The sequence below is a fragment of the Mytilus edulis genome, chromosome 9, assembly GCF_963676685.1.
Source record: "Mytilus edulis chromosome 9, xbMytEdul2.2, whole genome shotgun sequence".
NCBI classification, from domain to species: domain Eukaryota; kingdom Metazoa; phylum Mollusca; class Bivalvia; order Mytilida; family Mytilidae; genus Mytilus; species Mytilus edulis.
The window spans coordinates 66810218-66836534 of NC_092352.1; the positions used below are offsets into that span (position 1 = coordinate 66810218).

General features: G+C 31.1%; 2 protein-coding genes across 4 annotated transcripts in view; one reads left to right on the forward strand and one right to left on the reverse strand.

The window, feature by feature from the left end:
- The window catches only part of LOC139488836 (uncharacterized), a 30062-nt gene extending 16341 nt beyond the window's left edge, over window positions 1–13721 (forward strand). For all 3 annotated transcript variants that reach the window (XM_071274779.1, XM_071274780.1, XM_071274781.1), the window contains 13 exons: window positions 305–410; window positions 1632–1679; window positions 1950–1983; window positions 3155–3311; window positions 4438–4539; window positions 5345–5421; window positions 5621–5735; window positions 6509–6550; window positions 6892–6958; window positions 8428–8535; window positions 9217–9281; window positions 10420–10509; window positions 11380–13721. In XM_071274779.1, the coding sequence (XP_071130880.1) occupies window positions 305–410; window positions 1632–1679; window positions 1950–1983; window positions 3155–3311; window positions 4438–4539; window positions 5345–5421; window positions 5621–5735; window positions 6509–6550; window positions 6892–6958; window positions 8428–8535; window positions 9217–9281; window positions 10420–10509; window positions 11380–11651 (1283 nt within the window). In that variant the 3' untranslated portion in view covers window positions 11652–13721. The remainder of the gene's footprint in view (window positions 1–304; window positions 411–1631; window positions 1680–1949; window positions 1984–3154; window positions 3312–4437; window positions 4540–5344; window positions 5422–5620; window positions 5736–6508; window positions 6551–6891; window positions 6959–8427; window positions 8536–9216; window positions 9282–10419; window positions 10510–11379) is intronic.
- A 2844-nt stretch (window positions 13722–16565) lies between these two features.
- On the reverse strand, window positions 16566–25274 carry LOC139490399 (serine protease hepsin-like). The gene is made up of 7 exons (XM_071277201.1): window positions 25216–25274; window positions 24403–24503; window positions 21241–21329; window positions 19958–20226; window positions 19207–19355; window positions 18599–18653; window positions 16566–16796 (listed from the first exon to the last, which is right to left on the reverse strand). Exons 1-7 carry the CDS (start codon window positions 25271–25273, stop codon window positions 16672–16674), a joined length of 846 nt encoding a protein of 281 aa, XP_071133302.1. The 5' UTR covers window position 25274; the 3' UTR covers window positions 16566–16671.
- Window positions 25275–26317: the final 1043 nt, after the last annotated feature.

The window sequence follows — 26317 nt, forward strand, 5'->3', positions numbered from 1 at the left end:
TTGGCATTTTGCATTAATACTTTATAATACTAGTATATATTGTTGAAAACATCTAAACATGCTTAATAAAACATAAATTTGTTCAAAATCAGTCGATACAATGATTTATATTGTAGCGATTTTTACTTTGGTTATTCTTTTTACTAAAACAAAAAAAAAATGTTGAAAGTAAAAAGAAATAGTACGATAGCGATCATTTTAAAATGACAATGCACCCATGATTAGACGAACTTAAACATGTAACTGATATTTATATATAACAATAACAAATAATTACTTATTTTTGAACTTTTGACAACTTCAGCTGTAACGTTTTTCCTCAGTCCCTGTATTGGTATGGCCAGTGATAGACTGACGTTACAGATTGGCAAAAGACGTCCTATTATGATCTTTGGTACTACAGGTTTATGGTAAGTTTGTATTACACGTTATGTGTTAGCTGCATTATAATAAATTCATAACAGATACTGTTGATGCTGTAGATTCAAGTTGGAATTAGTTAAGGACCTCTCAAACAAGATGGCTTTTGCCGATTTTTAGCGTGTTCTGCTTGAATTGTGGCCCACATCTATTTTTTAACATTTAAATGATCTTCAATTTCGTACTTTATTTTGTACATTTTAACTTGCCGATGAGTCTTTTGTAAATGAAACATGCGTCTGGCGTACAACATTGAAAAGTAAAATCACAAAAATACCGAAGTCCGAGGAAAATTCAAAACGGAAAGTCCCTAATCAAATGAAAAAATCAAATGATAAAACATATCAAACGAATGGACAACAACTGTCATATTCCTGACTTAGTACAGAGTATGGCATCTATGATCAGTTTATTTGATTCTTAAAGGTCATGTATAAAATATTATATGCATATACAAGCCTGATCAAGTTAAGCAAGACTTTAGTAAATCAATAGACAATGACATTGTATAATGATAAACAAATAGAACCAGGATGTACTATGTATATTAGAGAACAGTGACTATAAGCAAACAAATAACACACCCTTGTGATATAAAGATGTTGTGTAAAGATTCTCCAACCGGAATATTTAAATCAATTTAGTTTGGGAAAAATGATTAGCAAATGTGTTAACAGGTTTTACCTTTTACCGTATATTTTAATCATTGTAACCATATTGGGGTATTTTTTCTCATAACTTGTTCATTATAGCTTATGGATTATAGCTCTTCATCTTTTATATAAGCTTTGGATTTCAAATATTTTGGCCACGAGCATCACTGAAGAGACATGTATTGTCGAAATGCGCATCTGGTGCAACAAAATTGGTACCGTTAATTCTATTGTTCAATTATTAAAAGTATCATAATAAAACCCAAATTACAAGACGGATTTAAAAACTCAATTTGTTGAATTGTTATGCGAAAACTAGGAAAATTATTATTTTTTTGTAGTAGATATAGTATTTATTAAGAAATTCCCCTATGCTTCTCCTGTTTTACTTACATATATCTTTGTAAGTAGAAACATGTTTATCATGATCTGTTCGTGTCTTTGATTTGATGAATTTGTGTTTCTCAACTTATATTAGTCATGGTTTCGTCTAGAACCTTAATGACTTATATCATACCATGTACTGCTTATAACGTATTTTGTTTAACCCTATTACAGTATTGGTCTAATTGGAATGGCATTGAGTGCATCTCATATCAAAATATCGTAAGTATTTATTTCTATTTGAAATTATTCTATATAACAAAGTTATCAGCAGTTTAATTAGTTTAACAAAACGCCAACCACAAGATTATGTGTAGCATCTGTTACTTTCCCTTAATAGATTTGTATTTTCTAGAAATTAGGTAATATGACGTATAGTCGATTACAGTATTAGTTTTCATTATATAAATTTTTGAATAAATATTATAATGTAATTTGACTTTTCCTTTAGCTTTGTACAAACTTAACATCTGAGTATCGTTTTACTTTTAGTCGTGGCACAAACTCAACATTAGTAAATGGAACTGTGAGTATGATTCGTCAGAAAATTTGTAAAATTCTGATGTGTTTAATACCAGTTCTGACTTGTATTAAAATAACAAACATTGTTTTAAACACACAAGTTAATACCGATCAGAATTTATAAGAATGATGATAAACACAACTCTGACGTCAATGTCGTCACGTTGACGTCCAGGTGACAAAACACACAAACAGTGCTCTTTCTTTGATTTAGGTTTTGTACTTTTTGTACAGGATTTTGTGTCGTATATGACTAGATCCCATATTTTCTGTTTATTGAGCCTGATATCTGTAATTTTGCTCTTTTTTTTTTTTTTTTTTTTTTTACATGAAATGAGTAAGTTCACAAACAGTTTATGTCTCTAAAAAGATGAAATCGACTTTTCTGATCATATAGTTTAATGAAAATTAACGAAAATTAGTGCCAATTTTGATCACAGAGCATTGTTCGTTATTGACCGTCAAGTGAAAAAATCTGAAATAGTGATTATGATTGCAAACAATACAAATATCAACAGAGTTCAAACGACGATGATGAAAGACAGCTAATAATGAGAAAAAACACCATATTATATATATAGTCATTTATAAAAGGCCTCGACATGAAAAATGTGACAAAATCAAATTAACGACTTTATTTATACAATACAATATATGACAGACATGAATAATTATATGAACAATGTACAACATGTACTAGTTCAACATCTTACTTCAAGGTTGTGGGTTCGATATTTCATATTCAGAAATTATTTGAACTAATACGTGTTCGTGGTATTAATAAAAGAACATTAAAAAAGTTCACAATATGTTTTCAAATGTTTACAACAAAATAATATATGAAACAAATTCTATTGTCGAATTTGCAATGAATAACTATTGTGGGGAATATATGCTTGTTTTTCGTCGTCGCTAATTACATGCATTACATAACTTTATATACCTTCACACATTTTATTTTACTTTTTTAATTTTATGATTGTAACGAAAAGATCATCAAAATCCGAATTACCACACCATTACATTGTTTCCTAAAAGGTCCTATAATTACCGTACCGTATATTAAAAAAAAAAAATAATGTTCCCAATGTCTCTACAAAACATACAGTATAACCTTCCCATTATTAATTGTATATGTACATCATAAAAGTTTTTTTCCAATATATATATTCCAGTGTTACAGGGATTTAGTGGAACACAGATGTAAACCATACTACAATGGCACAACAAATCTACATACTCATCGTATACATAATGGAAATCCGAGTTCCCTGCTGGTATCAGGTTCAGGAAATGCTGTAGATTTAGACCCAGAGCCTCCTGGAGATCTAGGTATGAAGCTACTATAACCTTGTTGATATTATGATTGTCAAATAAGGTTACCTATATTATAGACTTTTCTTCAGTTACTTTCAACTTGATAAAAACAATTTTAATAATTTAACTCTATTGCTATTTATATACGGACAGAACCTCTACATCAATTTAAATCGAACTTACGAAAAAAGTCTTTAAAAATTGAATATATGTAGTATTAATAATTATGAAAATATAATTAATTGGCTCGAGTATGTAATAGATAATTAATCTATTTCTTTTGTCTATTTTACTATTTGGTTTATTATCTGAACCATATTTGTAGATATAGGAAGATGTGGTCTCCATATTCTACCCACAATAAACTGCAGTAAACACTCTTTTAAAATGAACACAATACAGATTGAGTCCTTGTGATATATAGAAAATAATATATGTAAGAAACCATTTCTCACCGCAATCAATATTAAAATTCAGATCCTATGTCCATGTTTTCAATACTAGTACTCCATTCTATTTTATGTCTTATCAATTATAACATCAGCAAATTAAATTTCAGTCTTTTAATTTTGAAAAATCAGAGGATCTTAAAAGGTAATTTAGATAGAGAGTACAACAGAACGTTTTCAGATCCCTGTTAATAATTGGGGCAATATGCGTAATTGTTTCTCCATAGGTGGTAATGGTAACGTTTTCTTCTGTTGCTCAGCCCATATCGCAAACTTGTATATGTATGATTGCTTTTCTCTAAGCTGAGACATTTTTACATATGTGGTTAAATTTTCGGGGTACGAAGTGTGATTTATTTTCCCGTAAATTAATAAACCCCGAGTATCCTTTTGCGATGCGGCTCCTCATGGTAAACAATTTATGAGAATTTAATACTTTGAACACATTTAATAACTCCATAGTTTTTACACATTTATTCTGTGTTCCCTTACTTTCTAAATTAACACAAATGGTTCAGCTCAGTCATTTGTTTATCATAGAAATGTGTCAAATATCACTACACAGAGATTTTTTGTTTACACGTGACTTTTGAGTTCCTCATTTCAAGGCGCATTAGGGATATTGTCCCAATTAATTGCACTGAAATATACTTCTGTTATGTTTAGTTATCGTTTATTGTTTTATCTTTCAGCATTATACATAATTTTCTACTTACTTGTGACAGCCATGTTTGCAACAATCAACGTTCCTTACAATGCACTGATAGCTGACAAATCAAATTCATCCCAGAGAGGTTCGTATATATGTTAGAGCTTCAAAGGTTACGTTACTATTGTGTTTCTTGTTGTTCGACAACACTTTGAAGGGGTCCCGTTCTAATTTCCTTTTTCTGCGTTCAACATTCTTTGGTTGAGAAACCTCTTGCGCTACTAATTCCATTTCATCAAAACTGAGTCAGAGTAGTTTGCACAAGTTATCATCAGAATGTTAAATAAGTTTCAGTTTAAAAAAATTCAAATAAGTATTAATCAAAATATATTTGTTTTATTATGTATATCAAATACGCATTTCACCAAGATGATATTTTAACTATCGAATATTAATAGCAGTCATCACAAACCTAAAATTGTTGCTTTTGTTTTTTGATTGATTTATGTTACCGGATATTAATTTGTATTGTTAGCAATAAGATTATGCATTGTAGTATATAAACATTTTGACTGTTTCTCTGTATTATCAATTGAAATTATACACTGAGCACACTATTACATTATAGATTAATGGGAGAAAATAACAATAAAATATTAATTACTATTTTGTAGTAAAAATCAAAAACATATTAAACCAGAAATAATTGTATTATATAAAACAAAGCAAAAATAAGTATGATATTACATTTTCAATGTCATATCGTATCAACCCGAAGACAGTTTACAAAAATTAAGACAAGCAATTGACATCAAAATATTTTACAATAGGTCAGTTTGGATGAATGTGGACAATGAATGTTTCCAATTAAAGACAGTTACAGTCAATGCAATTGGGATAACAAATCATGGAAGAAAAAATCAACATGAATATATGTTTTATATTTTTAGGTTTTAATTCTGGTGTAATGGGTTGTATGATTTTGTTAGGTAATGTTAGTGGTGCAGCTGTTGGGACTTGTTTTACAGTACGTATTCCTATTAATCTATATTATATAGTTAACAAATCTGTTACAATAAGAAATGTTTTTGATTTTGGATCAGTATAACCTTTATTATATTTGATTTATCCGAGAATTATATTAGAATAAGTGTAATTACGATACGATAATGGAATATTTTGTAGATATTTATTTGAAATAAAATTGTGTTTAATTATTTGCACAGGAAATTGGTGTTATAGGAGCTTATGCCACAGCCATATCAGTAGTTATAATCAGTGTATGTGTCACTGTTTTTACAACAACCGAAAATCCCGGAAAAGTAGTGAACGAACCAGTTGGTATGTGTTTCTTCTAAATACTGGAGCGTCTTAAAGAAAGCAAAACCAGTCCTTCAATGTCGTGAAATGATACATTCTCAATATTGATAACAGACAGATCATATAAAATTTGAGTTTAAGGGAGAGGGTACAATTTGGCCAAAAAAATGTCCATCAGTTAATCCCAAGACACAGGTCTGTCCATAAAAGTAGGGTCTGTCGGATATCTGTTAATTCAAGGTATCAAGTTTCGGGGATTTGAGCAAAACTCAAAACTGCCAAATTTGACAAAACAGCATCCTTTTTTGACCTTCACATTTGTACCAAAATATATGATCGATATCATTTTGTAATATAAGGGGACAGGCAATGTCTCCAATAAAACCAGATCCACTTGAAAAAACAAGGAACTTACAATCTTTCAAATACCTGAGTTCACCCCTTGTTGTAATGTGGTTTGTAATGTGGCTAAACCATTTATCGTGTTTAAATGACTTTTTTGTCTTCTTGTTGTTTTTTGGCCTTGTTCTTTTAGAATAGTTTTGCCTCTACCTCGATATTTTTTTCAAAAGTGATACAATGCATTATTCTCAGTGTGTCACATATTTATGTAATTTACATTAAATCGTTGACTGTAATGTTATTTTTTTGTAACCTCATTTAATTTAAAATAGAATACAGATGCGTAGTATTGTTTTGTTCATTATTTGACTGAAAGGATATTCTACTGAATTCACAGTTATATACACTTTAGTGCTATCTTGCTACCCCTTACATGTATGTATTCATTTCAGGTTGTATTGCAATATTTTGTGGATTTTGGCAGCCACTTAAAGGTGAGTGAATCTTTTTTTAAAATGACTTAAATACTTGCTTATTGTCTTTCCCTAAGCAAGATAAAGGGACTATGATAAACAAAAACAGTAATTTCATCTTATTTGTTTTCAACAACATTTGCTCGTACATTCATGCACACATCAATCAGTTTTATAAACAGTTATATGTATCAGATTCTAAATAATTCATTGAATGCCTTGAGCTTTATATCTGTTAGACCTCAGTATTATTTATAAGATAAACAAGGTTTCTACGATAGACTACTAAATAGTCATAATCAGTTAAATCTGGAATGAATTAATTGCACGATCACTATCTATCTTTATTAATTTTATTTCAGAACATGATTTTAGATGGGTTTTTATAACAAGATTTTTAATGCAGCAAGGTGTATCCACAGTTACAGGGTAAATATTTACCATTATATTTACAATATTTGTATGCGACAATCTTAGGTTCCGTAACTTTCAAAATGTATAGTTTCCTTCTGTAAAATCTACCGGAATATTCTATCTTCTTTGAGAAGCTGTTCAGAGATTCTGAACTTAGAGTTGTAAATTGCTGTGTCATTTTGGTCTCTTTAGGAGAGTTGTCTCATTGGCAACCATACCACATCTTCTTTTTTATATTAGCTTTCATTCCTTCAAAAAAAATTCTTCCAAGCGTTTTTTGTTTGCCTATTTCAGTTATGTTATTTCGTATAGTATCTTTACAAAGTAATAGGGTAGAAAATATCAACATGAAAATAAAAAATTGTTTGGGACAGACACACACAACTATGCTACGACAAAGGAATCCAATGGTTAAAAAGTTGCTTTATGGACAGATTTCAAACAACAGCGAGAAAATAAAAAAAAAAAGAAATAACCTCTGACATTGGAAAATACATAGTCTATTCAATTTGTCAACAGCTATTGTTCTCTGTAGACTTTTCAACATATTCAAAAGGAACTTTAACATGCGATCAATGGTTGTTTTAAGGTAGCACAATACAAAGATTTTTTTACTTCCAATCACTAACCTTTGAAATGCTGTAACTTTCTTATAAATGCATAGAAAATAATAAAAGAGGTATATATAGAAAGATAAAAGATTAATCTTTTAAATGAATGCAATATTTTTATTATGCAATCATTATGTAATCAATTATTATGTACTTAGTGACAAAATCTAGGTAAGTTCACTTGAATGAATTTAGCTCTATCATCTCTTTAACTATACTAAAAATTTTAACAGATTCTTAATCAACGTATCATGGGCTTCAAAAGGGTGTCTCAGATTGTCTCTATGGTGTTCCATTCTCTCATAAATCTCTAATTAGTGTAAACATCCTAACCACATAAAAGAAGATAATGTTCAATTAGGTGTAAAATTTGTTCTATACATTCTATCTGAAATCTGAGACACCCTTTTGTAGATAATGGCCATAGGAACAACATATAATAAAATCAATCCTCTAGGGATACCTATGCAGAAGCTAATTTCATTTGAAAGTGGAAATTTGGTGAAAAATATTTTAGACACAGTTAACATTATAATTGGTTACATAATTGTTGCATAATACTAACATTGCATTTATTTGAAAGAGTAATCTGTTAGCTATCCAAAACTACCACTTTTATAAATTTTCAAGCATTATTAAGAAAGTTACAGCATTTTAAAACTTGGGAGTTGGAGTTATAAAATCTTTGTATTGTGCTACATTAATAAGGAGAAATTGGTCCGTTGAATAAACTTCAAAATGAACAGTAATCATTGTATCAATTTCCTCTTGCAAAAATGAAAACAACCAGGTTAAGACCAGCTGATTCCGAACAAACGAAAGGTAATATAAAGGGATCATGGTTGTATATCTTCGTTTATTTTATATCTATAGATTCCTGGAATATTGGGTGTCAGATATGATACAGTTGCCTTTTTGTTGGAATGCTGCAAGGACAGTGGCTTTCATTTTACTGCCTTTACTGTTTTCAGCATCCGTTGGGTAAGTAACTTAGTTACAAATAAAGAATATACAATTGATATAAAAAGTATATTTCATTTATATTAAACCATTCGAGTTAGTAATTTTGAAAATATTGTTAAAAATGACCGTAAGCAGCTTGCAAGAAATTGTTAAAAATACAGAAAATAATCTATAAAATTGAGAATGGAAATGGGGAATATATCAAAGAAACAACCTCATTTAAAAACAGAAACAGCACAAGGCCACCAATAGGTCATCAACCTTTCCAATGAAACTATGTGCATTTTTTAAAGAAGAATTATGAGAACTGTGTTACTATGCATTTCAGAGCCATTCATGATTATGAGAAGGAAAAAACCCAGGTTTTTGAATAATTCGAAAGCCAACGAGAGATAATCAAAATATCTCGTATGAATAATAAATACTTTTCAATGTGTACATTGTTGGTTTGGATCCTTCTATTTCTTATAACCTTGGATCCTCAATGCTCTTCAACTTTTTCTTGTTTGGCTTTATACATATTTTGATATGAGCGTCACTGATGAGTCTTATGTAGACGAAACGCGCGTCTGGTGTATTAAATTATAATCCTGGTACCTTTGACAACTATTTCGACCTATGTTTTATTCTTTGAGATATTTACCCCAAGTAAAAACCAGCCAAGTACATCCACGTAATTCGTATCGTCTATATTTACAGTTCAGTTATTATGGGAATTGTTTCAGACAGAATTGGCAAACGAAAAATAATTGTGATAATAGCAGGTAAGAACATAATTTATGTTTACCATTCACACGTGAACACATACTGGCATAAAAATAAGAGTAATATCAGTAGTTATTTTAAGTGTATGTGCTTACCACAACAGAAAATCCAGAGAAAAAAAAAACTTGATTTCAATATATCTGTTGAATGTGTTAAAATGCACTTTTTGTCGAACTTGAAATAAAGGTAAACTTTAATTTTATTGGTATGTCGTTAAACATTAAGCACTAGATTAGCCTAAATTTCTTACATTTAGCAAGAACAACAAGCGTTGCATACTCAGTTACTCAGTTACAAAGGTTCTTTGTTCTGATGGTCAGACGGAACGTTTCTTAAAACTTACAAGCCCCTAACAAGTTTTATGAGACATCAGGAAACCATCTAGCAGTAATTTTCTTGAGCCACAATCACTTAGCTATCATTCTGTAGTAGCAATCACATTTTGTCTAAATAATGTGCACTTTTGATCTTGCAGTTAAAGTAAGTGGTCATCTGCTTGTAGTTTACTATGCAAGTTTTTTTTGTGTTTTGTTTTTCAAAATATGGGTTCAATTCAGTTAAACTGTGTACAATAAATTGTTGTATTTAGGAAATGAAGGCAATTTGGTGATTTTATAATCTTTCTTGGGGAAATTGATCTTTTTTGTTTAAGTTATTATACTCCGCCACATTTTTTTCTGAAACCTAGTCGACCGATCTTATCATTTGTTATGCTGATTTTTAGGCACACTCGATAGTTGATGTGATCCGTTGTATTTTAGTGATTTTTATAATAATGATAGGAGCCTCGGTGGCCTAGTTGTCTAAGAAGTCGCACAACTGCATTATTAGATTGTCAACACTAAAGGTGTAAGTTCGAATCTTGCTCGGTGAAGGTATACTCGACTCAAACTTATCATTTTTCCTACCGAAGGTAGGTAGTTCTCTATAACACTCCGACTTCCTCCATCAATAAAAACTGACCTCATTGATAGTGTTGAAAGTGGGCTTAAACACAAATTAATCAATCAATCAATCATTCAATTAATCATATAATGATAGTAAGTTTGGTTAACATGAGTCATTGCTCTATACATTTATATAACATTATTTTTGTAATTATTTTAATTCGATTGCTAATACCTGTACGTATTTCAGCGGTAATGATGAGTATAAGCTGCACGGCCCTGACATTTGTAAATGGTGAAAACGCCTTTTGGATGGCGTTTATTATAGCCTTTTTCTTTGGTAAGTATATATATTTAATTACTGTAAGTTTCAGAGATTATAGAATTACAAATACTTTTTTAAGAATAATTCCGTTGCTTGTCTAATACTGTTTAATTGAACGTTCAGGGAAATATAAAAAAAGTATTTTATTATATGAATGGACGCATTTTTCAAAAGAGATATCTCATATTTTGACAAAAGATTATTAAAATAAATACAATCTGATCAATATACAGATGAATCATGTAAACTTTACCATAAAGCAAATACAGTTCGCACAATGCTTATAATAAATCTAAGAACTCGACGAAATCGTGCAAGATAGTACAATGAACTTTGAAAATGTGTTCAAGGTGATATGAGAGTTTCAATAACAACATTAACCAATTTAAGTTGAGCTGCCGCTTAAAGTATCTGAGAACCGATTATACACACGAAAAAGTAATATTCACCACCAATCAGTGAAAGGAGATCTAGGTCAGGTAAACCATGTCTGACGGACATATAGACCTAACAAGGACAATAAATACCAAATGAAGTTATCTTATTACTCAAAGTAAATGAGAAATTCATGAAATAAAAAAATAAGATTTTACGTAACTTTGAAAATGAGGTTAAATACAATGGACATTTTCGATGTATAAGGCATCTGTATAAAAAAAGCATCAAGGTGTCTCGTCAAATTATCTATGCCGTTAACATCACTGCCAGATAAGCATCCATACGCCTTGTATTATTTGAATATATATAGGTGCAACAAAAAAGAAGAGGTTAACCACTATTTGTTCGATCCTATTAAAGATAAGTCATTAACATACCTTTTCGCATCATTTGTTACATTATTGTACTGTTGTAGCAATATTCGACTTACGCAATGTTATTTTATAGGAATGGGTTTAGGAACTTTCCAGTCGATAGACTTTGCATTAGTAATGGATGTTTTACCTGATGAAAAAGACAAAGCAAAAGACATAGCAGTATGGCACCAAGCTTTAGTCCTCCCAAATGCCATAGCAACCCCAACTGGAGGAATTATTTTGGATTATTTTGAAAGTGTTGATTGTACAATAGGTTTAGGTTATATTATTTTATTTGCGGTGACTGCATTTTACTTTTTGTTGAGTGCTATTTTTGTCACAAAAATTAAACGTGCAAATTGATGTTACGATTACTTTTTAAAATTATGGAAATTCTACTTATAAAATTCTTGATTGTTGAAGATTATAACACAGCTGTTTCAACATTTATGCAATTATCAGTTACAAAACATGCATAAATTTGAAAGAGAAGATAGATATGATTTACATTCCATAGACATTTTGCATTGAGTACCTTTCTAATAAAAATATCAATACATTTATTTTCACTATTTTGAGGTTAATACTTTTTGTTCGAATGTTTCAAAAAAGAATTATGCATTGGCTGATAACTGGACTGAGGAATTAAGGTTACAATCGTCATCATGATCATCAGTGCTGTCATAATTCATTTTTTAAGGGACAGTGATTGTTTTTTTTATTTTTATCCAGTTGTCTTTTCAAATTTTTAATAGATTTATGCTTTACATTGCGTAATTTTAAAAGACTTAATTGAACAGTATCAAGTAACGAAGAAATTTGTCGTTTAAGGTTAACAATTTGTTTGGGTGAAAATAATGATGCTGATCTCAGGGCTGTTATGCCTATATCAACTGTCGATCAAAAGGCCTAGGTTAATTTACTATTGAAAGGTTTTGGTAAACTTTTGTGATGCAAACATTGTATTTTTTAACTCTTAACAAAAAGGAATAATAATATAATCAATAAAAATATGGATGATGATATCTCTAGTAATATCAACCAACATCATCCGCAAGAAATGGTTGTACATATTTTCATATACATTTCATGTACAATTTGTACAATTTCAAAAATTTCAAAAGTGGCCTATGTGTAGCTTGAGAATATGAAAGATAAAAGAGGGACAAAAGAAAATGGAAAGGATGGTTTGTATACGTGCAAATAAAGCTACACTTTTAAAACTTTGAGTCCAAAATACTTTGACAGGAACGAACTAAAACAGGATAAAAGGGACTGCCCACTACTGAAGGTTCACATACATACACTTCAAGTGTACTGTAAAATTTCATTCTGTGATATTGTTATTTTGTGTCTGTATTTGTGATACATATATATTTTTTTATAGGTCACAATGTATATATCTAAATATAAACATGAAACGAAGTTTTATCTATAGTATTAATCAGTGTGAATCACTCAGGATATGATTGTTGTAAAGTTTAAGTGTTACAATATCAGGTTAATTATTAATGCAAAAAGAACATATACATGTGTAACTGAAATTATTTTCCCATTGTAAAGTTAAAAGTCTATAAGATACATGCACATCGTATTACCATACTGTTATCGACGAATGGAACATTGCTTTTATTTCTTTTGTTTGCTAATCAGCATGATCAGAAAGATTAGGAGCGTTGTGTTTTTTTTTAATTGGATAAATTACTTCACATATTCCTCTTTTCCTTCTTTGTTAATTTTTGAGTGCTATTACAAGATAGCACAAAAAAGTACTTGTGTATTTGAAAATGTTCACCTTTTTTGTTATTTTAAAACTACTATTTCGAAAGGCAGTAATACTTATTAAATGAGAGAATTTTGACTCTCCTTTCAATGTTCTCCATTTAGACCTTTATGGACAATTTTTGATAATATAAAAAGTTAAAAAAAGTAATTGTGATGACGCCGTTCACGCAAGCTAGTTGAGTGTCTGAAAAAAATATTACTTTTGTATCAGCGAAAACTTTGCTATACTAAAAGCTTTAAATAACAAAAAAAAACATTTTAAGCTACACAATTTGGTTATTTATTACTTATATTAAAATGCATATAAAAAAGCCTCACATTTTTTATTTTAGTCGAATAGTCATTTTCCTATCATATTTTTGTCTGCCAATTTCATCAAACAATAGACATATTATTTGTTCATTTAATTCCTGTTTCATGACTTTCATTTGGGTTACAACTTATCTTAATGCGACTTTAATTTTGATTGTCACACATGACACCTTAATGAAAATGTACAAACTATATACTGCCTTAAAAGAGTATACAGTGAAAATTTACAGTTTTTAAAGTGGCATCTAAATTTATTGTTACAATATAGTCTTACTGTTGAATATTGTTGAATATTTGTTTGTTATTGAATGTACAAAATAAAATCATGCCAATGGTTTTCTTGAATTTTTATTATTATGTGTTTTGGTTAATGAATATCCGTTTCTTCCCAAACTTGAGTTTTTTACCACAGCACTCGCATACAATCTTATGTACTAAAATAATCTCATGAAAAAAGGCTTTAAGAAGATATAAGAAAAAGAAAGGTCCCTCACAACTCCTGAAGACATAAACGTTATCGAACGCTTATGTAGTGAAAATCTCCTGAATGAAAAATTATCAGTTGTAGTATTATAAGGCCATAGAAACTATACTTGGTGTAAATTAAAGAAGAATTGTTTGGTTTTTGAAATCGTTTACACGATTGTAGTATTTGAAACTACTAATACAAGAGACCGTTTTAATCAATCCTAATTCTATCTTACTTTTGAGATATAGTTTTTCATATGTGACGTAATTTTTCTGCTGTTTCAGAAATTTTATATGTTCAAATTTTTAATGCCTTTTCACCATCGTATGTGACGTAATTTTTAATGCCTTTTCACCGTCGTATGTGACGTCATTTTCATAATTTACTGCGTTGAGGCCTGGACTGAGTCGGGTGTGTCTATTCTGTGTTGGTCATTTATTATGTATTCGTGTTTGTTCTATGTAATGAGTTAATACTTCAGTTTCATTATGTATATCTGTTATATTCATTTGATAAAATTTACTGTTTGCAATAGCATTAATTGTTCTAAATAATTAGGATGTTCTTATCCCAAGCATACAAACTTAGCCGTATTTGACACAAACTTTTTCAACTTTTGATCTTCAGTGCTGTACAACTTTGTACTTTTTTTCGCTTTCGATCTTTTATATCTGGGCGTCACTGGTGAGTCTTGTGTGGACGAGGCGCGTTTTTGGCGTATTAAATTTTAAACCTGATGCTTTTTGTTATTCAGATTTTATATCTGATAAAATAAACATTCTTAATATGTATAAAATGACGTGAATAAGATATGCCTGAGTCAAATTGCTTAACACGTATAAAAAAAACAACCATATTTTAGCTCGTCGTTTTCAATGTTGGACATACTTTCACTTACAATGCTTTCCCGTACCATCAACGATAAGGTTTCGAAGTTTGATATGCGCTACATACATCTAGTTATTAACGAAAACCCAACATTGATGCGTTTTCAGTTGCATAAATAATTGTATGATGTTTCGGGATTTTATATGTTTAACCAGTGGTTAAACAAAAATTCAATGATACCATAAAACCGTTAGATTATTTTCTTTTTCCTTTTCGTTTTACTTATCTTCTTATTTTTTAATGAAGGATTAGAAGGATTAACACCTAACAACTTATGCATATAAATTTTGGAATACTGGTATTAAATTTCTTCTGTCATGTTTTGTTTTGTTTTGTTTTTAAATGAAGCATTGTATATGCTTCTCATACTTTGTTGAATGGCATTTTGTTTCAATAAATTTTCTGTAAACACGTGTCTTGAGTATTATAATTGGTTTGATACGATAGCAAAAAAATAAAGGCAACAGTAGTATACCGCTGTTCAAACTCATAAATCCATGGACAAAAAACAAAATCGGGGTAACAAACTAAAACTGACGGAAACGCATAAATATCAGAGGAGAACGACACAACACTACAATGTAACTAACACACACAGAAACGGACCAAGCATCAGACAAAATCCCACGAGAATAATAAATATAACATCAAAACCAAATACATGAATTTGGGATAGACAAGTACCATGACACGTCTTATCGCAATGTAAATTTACACTAAAAAATAGGAGAAAACAAACGACGCAACGTTAAATTGTAACACACACAGAAACGAACTATAAAATAACAATGGCCATATTCCTGACTTGGTACAGGACATTTTTAAAGGAAAAAATGGTGGGTTGAACCTGGTTTTGTGGCATGCCAAACCTCGCACTTTAATGGACGCCATCACGAGCTGGTTGACCGTTATGGAATAACCGTTCCACAAATGATATCGGATATGTTCCTTACGTCGTCACTACAATCCCCATCCCTTTCATGAATGTGACCTACCGAATTAGACTATTTAGCGGATTTGTTATCACATAAGCAACACGACGGGTGCCACATGTGGAGCAGGATATTCTTACCCTTCCGGAGCACCTGAGATCACCCCTAGTTTTTGGTGGGGTTCGTGTTGTTTATTCTTTAGTTTTCTATGTTGTGTCATGTGTGCTATTGTTTGTCTGTTTGTCTTTTCATTTTTAGCCATGGCGTTGTCAGTTTATTTTCGATTTATGAGTTTGACTGTCCCTTTGGTATCTTTCGTCCCTCTTTTATCTTTGAATTTTGTCTTTTTATAAAACAAGATATGTATAACTACATAACACATTTTTATTGCAACAAAGCTAATTTAATTCGTTTAATCTGTCCTTTATAGAGTAACGAACAACTTGGATGAAGAATAAATGCTCAAAGAGTAGAGGAGTGAAACCTTGTGGATTCATGTAAAATATAAGGATACACATTCGTGTCGGACTAGTAAGTAATGGAATTCACTAATTCAAATATGCATCGAAATCCTTAGTTTAATAGTTTACTTACATCTTGTAAATAAAACTCGCGCAAACTAACTTATACAACCCATGTAATGAAGCTATTCGGATGATTGAATGAAGCTTGAATTCTTCGTCAGTGTGTGTTATCTGGTTGGTAACATTAAACAAACCAATGAATGATTCGTTTGATGTGTTTGAGCTTTTAATTTTGCCATTTGATTAGGAACTTTCCGTTTTGAATTTTCCTCAAAGTTCAGTATTTTTGTGATTTTACTTTTAACAGTCTGTTAAAATAAAAAACAAAAGAAAAAAAGTAAGGACAACAGAATACTAGTAATTTTCCTTTTTTTTTAATACCAGGTTCAACAAAATAAATCTTTCTATGAAAATTGGAATAAACTTCAGTTACTTGTTTCTCATCAAAATTGCTCTAAGACTTCCTATAGTTCTCAAGAATCTAATTGGAGACCAACAACTTGCGCTTGGTCACGAATCCAGTTCATATACCGTGTAATGTCTGTATATATTCCTGGCCATTTAGGGGCACCACATAGAATTCCCCAGCTTGTAACACCTATAATATACAAATAATTGTTAAATATTAAAGCATGAATTATAAACTTAGCGTATGACTCACATCCATGACATTTGATAGATTGCAATACACCTCAGCAGTTTTATTCAATGCTCACTTTTAGATGGAACGGAGATATTTTATTTGCCGTAGTGGGTCATGGTAGTCATTTAGATGTATCACCACTCTCTAACACTAACCCAGAACCTACACACATACATGTATTTAATTCGGAAATTAACTTTTAATTAATATGCATCGGATTCAGTATTTAGATCGGACATATAGATGCTGTATGTTATGACTAACCACAGTATCAAATATAGAATCAAATTCAAAACAGTGTAGCTGTGGCCATTGATTGACACATTAAAACCATCCATTGACTGGGACAATTTAGGTATGTAACGACCAATGCTCACTATGTACTTTTTAAAGACACTTAAACTATGGGGTCACCAAAGGTTCTCAACACCTAAATAAAGTAATTCGAAAAATTAATCATAAATAACACGATATTTTGATTTATATCAATTATATAAATCAAAATACAAAAGTTATTCCTGATTAATTTTTCGAATTATTTTATAATTAAAGGCGTTAAGAAACCTTTGGTGACCCCACAGTTTAAATGTCTATCGTAGGTACGTCGTGAACAGTGGTCGTTACAGACAAACTTTAACGTAAATTGTCCCAGTCAATGGATGATTTTAATGTGTCAATCAATGGCCATAGCTACACTGTTTTGAATTTCATTCTATTGAGATAAGTAGGGTTCAATATAAACCAAGTTCCAGGAGAGTAATTATTTCCGTTCCACCTGTAGCCTGATCGACATGTAACAAAGAATTCCACTCGAAAAAGTGCTAAAATTTCAGTGCAATGCGGGCATTTACCTCGTGTATTTACTCAAATTTGGTTCAACTCCGCAAAGGCTTTATATTGCAATTTCACTAATGCAAGTGGCAACTTGTAATTAGCACGTTAACTTGTATCATGTCTACCTTTTATATAGGACCGGTGGAAAGAGGACAATGTTTATGCTATACATACCATTATCATTAACATTTGATATTTCACTTTAGTTTGTTGCTCTTGTGCATACATATCTAACAGAGCAAAGTTTTAATATTATTTTAATCAGATTGAGTATATTCAAGGTAATCTATTATACAGGTACATTATAATGGTCAATATTTGTGTCGTAAAATATTGAAAGGCACAGAGGAAAAATTGATGCGTCTCATGGTTTTAAGAGAAAAAAAACTTTTATATTCGTGATGAAATGGAACCATTTATAGCTGAAATTTAAAAACTGAAACCTCAGATCATTGAAATCTGACCAATCAAAAAAAAAAGAAATGGACGTTTCATTAATATAAGGTTCAACTGGTAATTATCAAATGGTATCATGGCCATCTTTGTTTTGGATATGTAACTTACAATACGTTTTAATGTTCGAGAGTCTTTGTCTGTAAATGTCATATCGGAATCATAAAATGTTTATATAAAATTTGTGTTCAATCAGAAAATGCAATTTATTTTAAAAAAAAATAGTTTATGTAAAAACAGAATCTTTATTGTCTTACCTAATGGTTTATTCTGAATATGAGAGCAAGGGATTTTTAATTGAAAATTGCTTTGTTAAAGGATGTATTTCAGGTGATTAATTAAAATATAAACAATCTATCTTAACATCAAGCCAGAAGACGAAATTGCTGACCCCTCTATCTTAAATACCTTTTCTGAAATAGTGTGGTCAAGATTACTTTGTGTGCTTAAATCTTTTTAAAATTATTTACCCATTTGGATCCATTTCCTTCCAACCTTGCATGTGAACGGTCCGCCACTGTCACCCTATAAATAAGTCAAGCATTATAATAAATCTAGGTCGAGTGCATGAAATGCTGATATGGACAATTAGAGAATATCAATTTGATTTCTTAATAAATCCTTAAATAAATCTGAGCTGTAGTCAAAACCTGCTCTGCCACATAGTAATGTTAGCATTCAAGATTCTGTAAAAAAAGGAAGAAAACACCAAAGGTATTAAAAAAAAGCAAAAGTTGAAGACAACACTACAAATGAAAAAAAACCACGATAAGAAAACAACAGTACACAACCCCCCCCAAAAAAAAAAATCAGGGGTTGATCTCAAGTGCTCTGGAACGAGGGGCAGGACCTTATATCAAGGCAAAGATGATAGAACATCAGTTCTGGAATAAAGTATCACTACATATATAGGCGTTGCTTGAATGTCGCTATCCAGAAATAGGAAGTTCTCAATAGGAAAGCTTCAATTATCGCTTTTGCAAATTATACTAAGTCATAATTATAACAAGATCATCCGAAATAATTTGTTTGCACGATTGTATAACACAGTTGAGCTTCATCTGAATTTGAAACATACCCCACAACTATCTTTTCCACCTTGAGAATAACCTGCACAGAATGTTGTCTGAGGGATGAAATCACTTCCATACCAGTCTCGTCTCACACATAAACTGTCAGAGATGATTGCTAATTCTACTTGATTCAGGACATCAAAGTTACCTGTAGCTATAGAACAAGTTTTGAATGTACACATAAGATCATATTACAATAGACAAACTAAAGCACAATAAAATAACGGTACTTGATACCGCGAAAACAACCAGTACGATCTTCAAACAGAAAATGAAAAATAAACCAAGAAATTATGAATATGTTGAAGCGTAGTCGTATTGTATTGTTTATTACTTTTAATACAACATCTAATTTTCACAAGGAGTTGATACAAATTATGATTCGCTTATTGTTTAAGGGTTTAACTTATCAGATTAACGCCCGTATATAGTTTTGTTTTTGTTTTGTCACATGAGGTCATATATTATTGTTTCTAAACTTGATGGATACCGCTAGTTCCAGACGTTAGTTCCGGAGGGTATCATCACTCAGTCTAGCAATACTGACATGACTAATTAACGTGCATTTCCTGTATGTTCCGTTGCTAAATTGGAAAGGTTTAACTCCCTTTGACAAAGTTGACACCATGAGGTTTTGACTATTCTGTTTAGGTGTGTTTCGGGCGCGACAGCACATTATATAGAAATTAGCTATAACTAAATATTATAATTCTGCTTTGGCTAAAACAAACACATGACTATAATACAAAGTTTTACCTTGTGTATCTCCCCAGCCAGCAGTTATGCAAAGTTGTCCTATGTAATAGTTCTGACCATCTGGTAGGCAGGCAGGTTTAATGTAATCGTCGTAAATTATTCTGTCCTGCAACACTAGTATAGCCAAGTCATTCGCAACAGTTTGCGAATCGTATGCAGAGTGCATTATAATTTTTTGTACAGAAAACTCTCTCTGATGTGGGTCAGTTTTGTCAACATTATGTTTCCCGGCAATGACTTTCCATCTTCCAACGGATAAACTAACCCTACTGCAAAAGAAGTGACATAGACTTAATACCACAAATTATTCTAAAATGATATGGATAATCTATTTTTTGTTTAACGTCCAAGTTTAACGTGGCAAGTTTTACTTGCATATCAGGATAAGAAAATGCCGAAATATACTAGATTGGTTAACTGAGCTGAAATTTATAGGCGACCAAGGAACAGTCCATATGGAGACCACATTACCTACACCAGAACATTGTGTATTGGTTCAGTTCGGAACAACCTATAGCAATTGAGTAGAGAACGCTACCGCTATCTAAAGTAAAGAGATAGTAAACTATTAAACATTTTTATATCGAATGAGTGATAAAACAGAGAATTACTCTACTAAGTAATAATATGTTTGAAATTTGTGAATCTTGCAGATGCCAGCTCTAGTTGCTTTCCGGGTCAGATGCACTTTTTTATGAGACCCAATAAACAATCCTGCGCAAGCATAAATCATAATTTGTCTAAGCCTTTAATGATTTTACAATGTACATCACAGCCAACGTTAAAAACAATCATATAACCTTGTTGATCCTCACTGACTTTGCAAAGCCTTGACTTGTTTTTGTAATCAGTTATTCATATTATGTGATTGCTAATGACATAACTGTCCTATGGAGTCCAAATAATGTTCATTCAAACAACCATATGTTGTCGTTTATACGACCTTTCACAATGTGCAAAACATATATAGTATAGTCAGCTGTAAAAGGCCCCGACATGAAAAAACGTGAAACAGTTCGGATTTTTTATTTATGACTTTTTTCAAACTTTTCAAGCTTGCTGACAAATAAGACCCTTTTCCTTGTTCGTTAATAATCAAATCGCTAACAATATGAAATCACATGATTTTTAAATAATACCAGCATTTTGATATATTAAGATAAACCAGTTTTACTTAATGTTTCTTTTATCATGTTTGTTCTGACTTTTTGTAAAGCAACTTTTAGTAGAAACTAATGAATTGCAACTTTTACCACATAAATGGTCAAAACGTACTTACTTACTCTTCAAAACAGTGAGCAGCAGTCAGTATCAACCGGTCTCCTATTATACTTCCACCACACACGTGATCTCCAAGTTCTGTCAGCATCACCTATCGACATTAAATACATCTATATTATAAAAGGACATTTCAGGAAAACGGTTGGCTCAAACTGAACAAAATTGAGAATGGAAATGGGGAATGTGTCAAAGGGATAACAATCCGACCAAAGAGCTGAAAACAACCGAATGCCGCCAATAGGTCTTCAATCCAACGAGAAATTCCGCAATCAGAGGCGTGCTTCAACTGGGTAGTTACGGTATACGAATGCACAGATTGTGTTCGCAATTGGAGTCTCATCCTACAGTCATATGTTTTTGTATAAATAAGGGAATTAACCTTTTTATGTTTTGGTATGCATAATTTGATGATTGCAGTCTATCTAGATCATCAACAAATGATACCAGAGATAACGAGGAGAAATAATTTCAATGACGATTTGTCGTCTTTTATATATAACACAAAAGAAAGACTATTCAAACATGACACTTTTAATTTTATCGAAAATAATTTATAAGTCTATTTTTTTAATCTTTAAGAAGAAGGTCGGACAATCTAAGACAACAAGAAGAAACTGATATGTCAAAATATAAAAAAAGAAGATGTGATATGATTGCCAATGAGAAAACTTTCCACAAGAGACCAAATGACACAGAAAATTTAACAACTTTACGTCACCGTCAAGTCACGTTATAATGACTTTAATTAGTTCTGATTTTTAAATGCATTTAAACACAGACAGTCAGGATTCTACTTCGTCAAAATTATCTCTCCATTACGCCAGTTCATTTTTCACAATCGTAGAAATGGAAGCTATTGTAGGGATGACGCGTTGCCAATTTTGCTCTTGGAAACCGATCAATTTATCCACATTGCACCATTACGATCCTTATATGTCAGTTGTATTTTAAAAGACAAATGTATCAACTATCTAATGAGCATAAGTTAATGATCGTGTCTGCATTGATCCAATTTAAAACTATTGTCTGATCGGTTGTCAGGTGGAATTTTCGAAAATTCATAAACATTTAAAAAAATTCTAACTAAACATTTCGTGGAAGGGCAGACTAGATTTTTGTTAGTGGTTGAAGACTATAAAATAAACCCTAGTTACCACACACAAAAAATTATAATTTTTCGAAGATATGCATTTTCATCATCCAACTTGAAAGACTGTCGTCAAGTACTTTCAGTAAAAAAATAGCTATTCGAACACACCTACTCTGTTTTTGTGATTCATTAGATAGGTATTTCACTTGACCCATATATTTCATCTTTTAGCACTGTGATTTTTTTATGTTAAAAAGTCAACCTGTAGCTTCGATATATAAAAATGATAGAATCTGAAGCGAGACGATGTATGAAATATTCTTGCTTTGTAAGATATCAAGACAAAATATTCAACTCAAACACGCCCTTACATAAAAAGGTGCACTCGATCTTCTCTTTTCGATACAATTGTTACCCATTTTTTGGAATTTGTTCTGGAGTCACATAATGGAAGGGCAGACACGAAAATTACTGAACTAATAGATTGATTTGTTTTCCGTCCGTGGTAATTTTTTTTTAAATCGGAGGTTATACATCTTCTACATCCAACTTGAAAGATACCCATGTCGTCGACTTGATATCTAATTGTTCTGCTTAACTATGTACTAAATCAATTGAAAACTTATGCAAATGGTGTTTTTAAAATAAAACACTTCGTAATTGAGAAGAAAATTGTAATTTTGTTTGTTTCTATTAACTTTTAAAAATTTTGTCACTATAGTAAACATTACAGTAAGCATTTATCGCCTTCTCTAACAAAGAGCTTCGATTCTTTTGTTCTATTTCAACCGGGTTTTCGACTGCAGAGAGAAGTAGGAGAAATCTAGCGTGTTATAAGATGGCTCGTCTAGTTCACTTTTGTCTCGTTTCTTTTTAAATGAGAAGACGGGTCAAATGTACATTTTTTGTAAAGCTTTTAATAAGTGAAAATCAGTGAAGTGAGACGGTAACGTTCAAGATGACTGGGTCAATGTTCATCCATCTGACATCTCATTGTTAATGTTAAACACAATGAAAGGAAGCTATGATAGGAATGTTAAATATAGTGTGTATTCATTTATATTTTCATTCATAAATTATTACTTAAATTTCTTTTTTAATAAATGACAACAGAAATATCTTTCAAATGTTTAACTATATTTTTAAACAACAAAATTAGACACTCCAGAAAAAATATATTTCTGACCGGCGCGGGACAAATGTGCTTTTTCATAGGACATTCGCGCTTTTTCAATGGACACTTGCGCTTCAATTTATAGGATATTGGCGCTTTTTATATAGGACATTTGCGCTTTTGCGATATTTGCTTCTTATGACTCTCCTCTTGTTTTTTCTGGGCTTGTAATCAATCCTGATTGGCAATTCGACACATTTCAAATAAATATTATAGCTTCTCTTTCTCAACTCTTGACTGAGGTCCCTGTTCATCAATACCACGAATTTTACATTTTTATGACATAAACAAATCCTTTACTAGTATATAACTTTAAACTCTAGGTTTAAGACTATGAAAATGAGAACTAACTAACCACAGATATAAGTTGAATTTATTAATTCATTAAAATAACAGGTAGATGTCAATGGGTAAAAAGCGCGAATGTCCGGTCAATTTGATACAAGTGTATCAAAATTTAAAGCGCAAAAGTCCATATAGTGTTTGTTGCGCAAATGTCCTATCGTGTTCCAGGTAAAAACGCAAACGTTCTGTGCCCCTTTTAGTTGAATAATAAGCCATGTTTAGGGCACAGGACGTTTGCACTTTTTACCTGTAACAAGACTAAAAGGTCATACGCGTATCAAATAATATATTATCCAATTACATATTAGCACGAATAACAATTAACTGATAGAAAGATTTTTTATTTGCACTTATGTATTTATAATACCATTATTTCAGCAGCTTGCTGCATTTGATAACTAAAACACATTCTGAACTCTTAAAATAAAATATGTTCTATTATTCTATATAATTATTGTATTGTATTACATTGTATTGCATTGTATTGTATAAAATTGTATGATTGTATTGCTTGACCCTTATGGGTGTAATATAGATTATATAATGTGTTCTTACTATCCATGGTATGGTTCCTGGTTGTGCTTCCTGTCCTCCCACAATTCTGTGTTGACTCAAGTGTAACTTATCTGATATACCACATTCACTTTCTACTTTATCTGAAAAATTACAATTATACTATACTTTCAAATGCGCTTATGTCGAATGACATAAATTTAACCTTCTTCTAAAAAGGGGCCAGAATAGATAAACATAATAGACTTTCAGCGCCAGTTAATTGTATTTATGCTACATGTGCGTGTATTGATTTGTATTATCTCCCTTACTTCATGCGTTATGTACATGTATGTTTATTGATGGGTTATGTCCATTTTGTGTTCCCGCCTCACGTTCATTATTATTAAGTGTGCTTTCCTAAAAACGATCACATGTGTAAGTTTTCTCTGCTTACTTGCGAAGATTTTACACTTAACATCTTTAATTTCTAAATTATGAAAAAATATTAAGTGCATTTAGAAACAATGTTTAGTCTAGAACGCCAGACAACGTAAATAATCACCAGTGGCCTGAGAATACTTGAAACAGTTGGCAGGTTTAACCAATGACAAATTTTAAAAGCATTGAACACATAATCAGACCATCTATGCCTGGGGATGTACAAATCTAAATTTGTAACATTTGATTACCAGTAAAAACAAAAACTGACCGTTTTAACGTTTATTTTATTTGATCACTAACAAGACTGGTGACATATCATGCTTTTATCCTTCCTATTAGTTTTTTTATACAGTCTGTACCAAGTTAGAATTTGACGTTTTGTATGCATTAATGTCTTCTTTCTGTTGGAAAGTGCAGTTTTATTAGTCTTACCTAGATATATTGAAATAACAATAACACAACAGACCAACGATGTAAACAAAACTGCCATATTTAGGAATTCCTACGATAAGGAACCGATAAAAATATAGGTCAAAGTATGGAATTTTGACCTTAGTTAACATCCGGCATGGCAGTGAACAATTTGTTTGAAATATTGTGCATACATGTATTTCATTAATTTATAGTTATCGAAATAAAACGAGAAAAAAAAATCGTCTTCTAAACAAGGCCTTACCGACTAAGAGTTCTTTGAACATGTAGGTTACAATAAACTCTTATTTTTTACAAAATGGGCTCCTCAAAATAACATGATGACTTTAACGTAACTTATCTTTTAGAAACGTCTAAAAAGTCCATTTGAAATCTAGATTAATACATGCTAAAGGTATTTAAGTTGTGTTGCGATCGACCGTCCATGCGAGGGCTGTACAGCCACTCAAGGTCGTTCAAAACTTCCATCATCGTAAGTTTTGTAAGATTTTGTAAGGATTATATAAAGAAATCTAACCATTAGAATTTAGAAATTAAAAATATTAGAAGATAGCACTTAAATTATAAATGGGACGACATTCTCGTTTTTGCTGCACATCAAAACAGGTAAGTCAAGATCAGGTAATAGTTTATTGTAAATTAAATTTCCTTCATGATATGAAACAAAATTATCTGAGTTATCTCGCCTGATAAAACATCATTTTAGAATTTATACGATATTTTTTATACATAACGTTATTTCATGTTATCATAATTATAAGTTAATTTCATGTTATCATAACGAATAATTATTTATACAATAATCGTAGGTAAGACTTATAAAATTTTGAATTGATGAAGGCATTTTTTGTTTGTAACATAAAATAAATGTCACCATAAGAGAAAAATCTTTATTTGAGCGAAGAGTTTCACAAATGATGCTATTTCTGCATCAAATTTTGCTAATTTTATTGAAAATCTAGACTGATCATTTGTAAAGTTTCATATAATCTTTGAGCTATTTTATAATGGTGGGTTTAAAGGCAACTAGCTACAAATGATCAATAACAAAATGTAGACCCATCATTATATAATAGCTCAAAGATTATATGAAACTTTTACG

Coding starts and splice junctions, on each gene's coding strand:
- LOC139490399 (XM_071277201.1), bottom strand. CDS start 25,273: ATGGCAGTTTTGTTTACATCGTTGGTCTGTTGTGTTATTGTTATTTCA. Junction 21,330..24,402: donor CAGGAACCATACCATGGATA/GTAAGAACACAT, acceptor TAATGTCGATAG/GTGATGCTGACAGAACTTGG. Junction 18,654..19,206: donor GTGGAAAAGATAGTTGTGGG/GTATGTTTCAAA, acceptor ACTTATTTATAG/GGTGACAGTGGCGGACCGTT.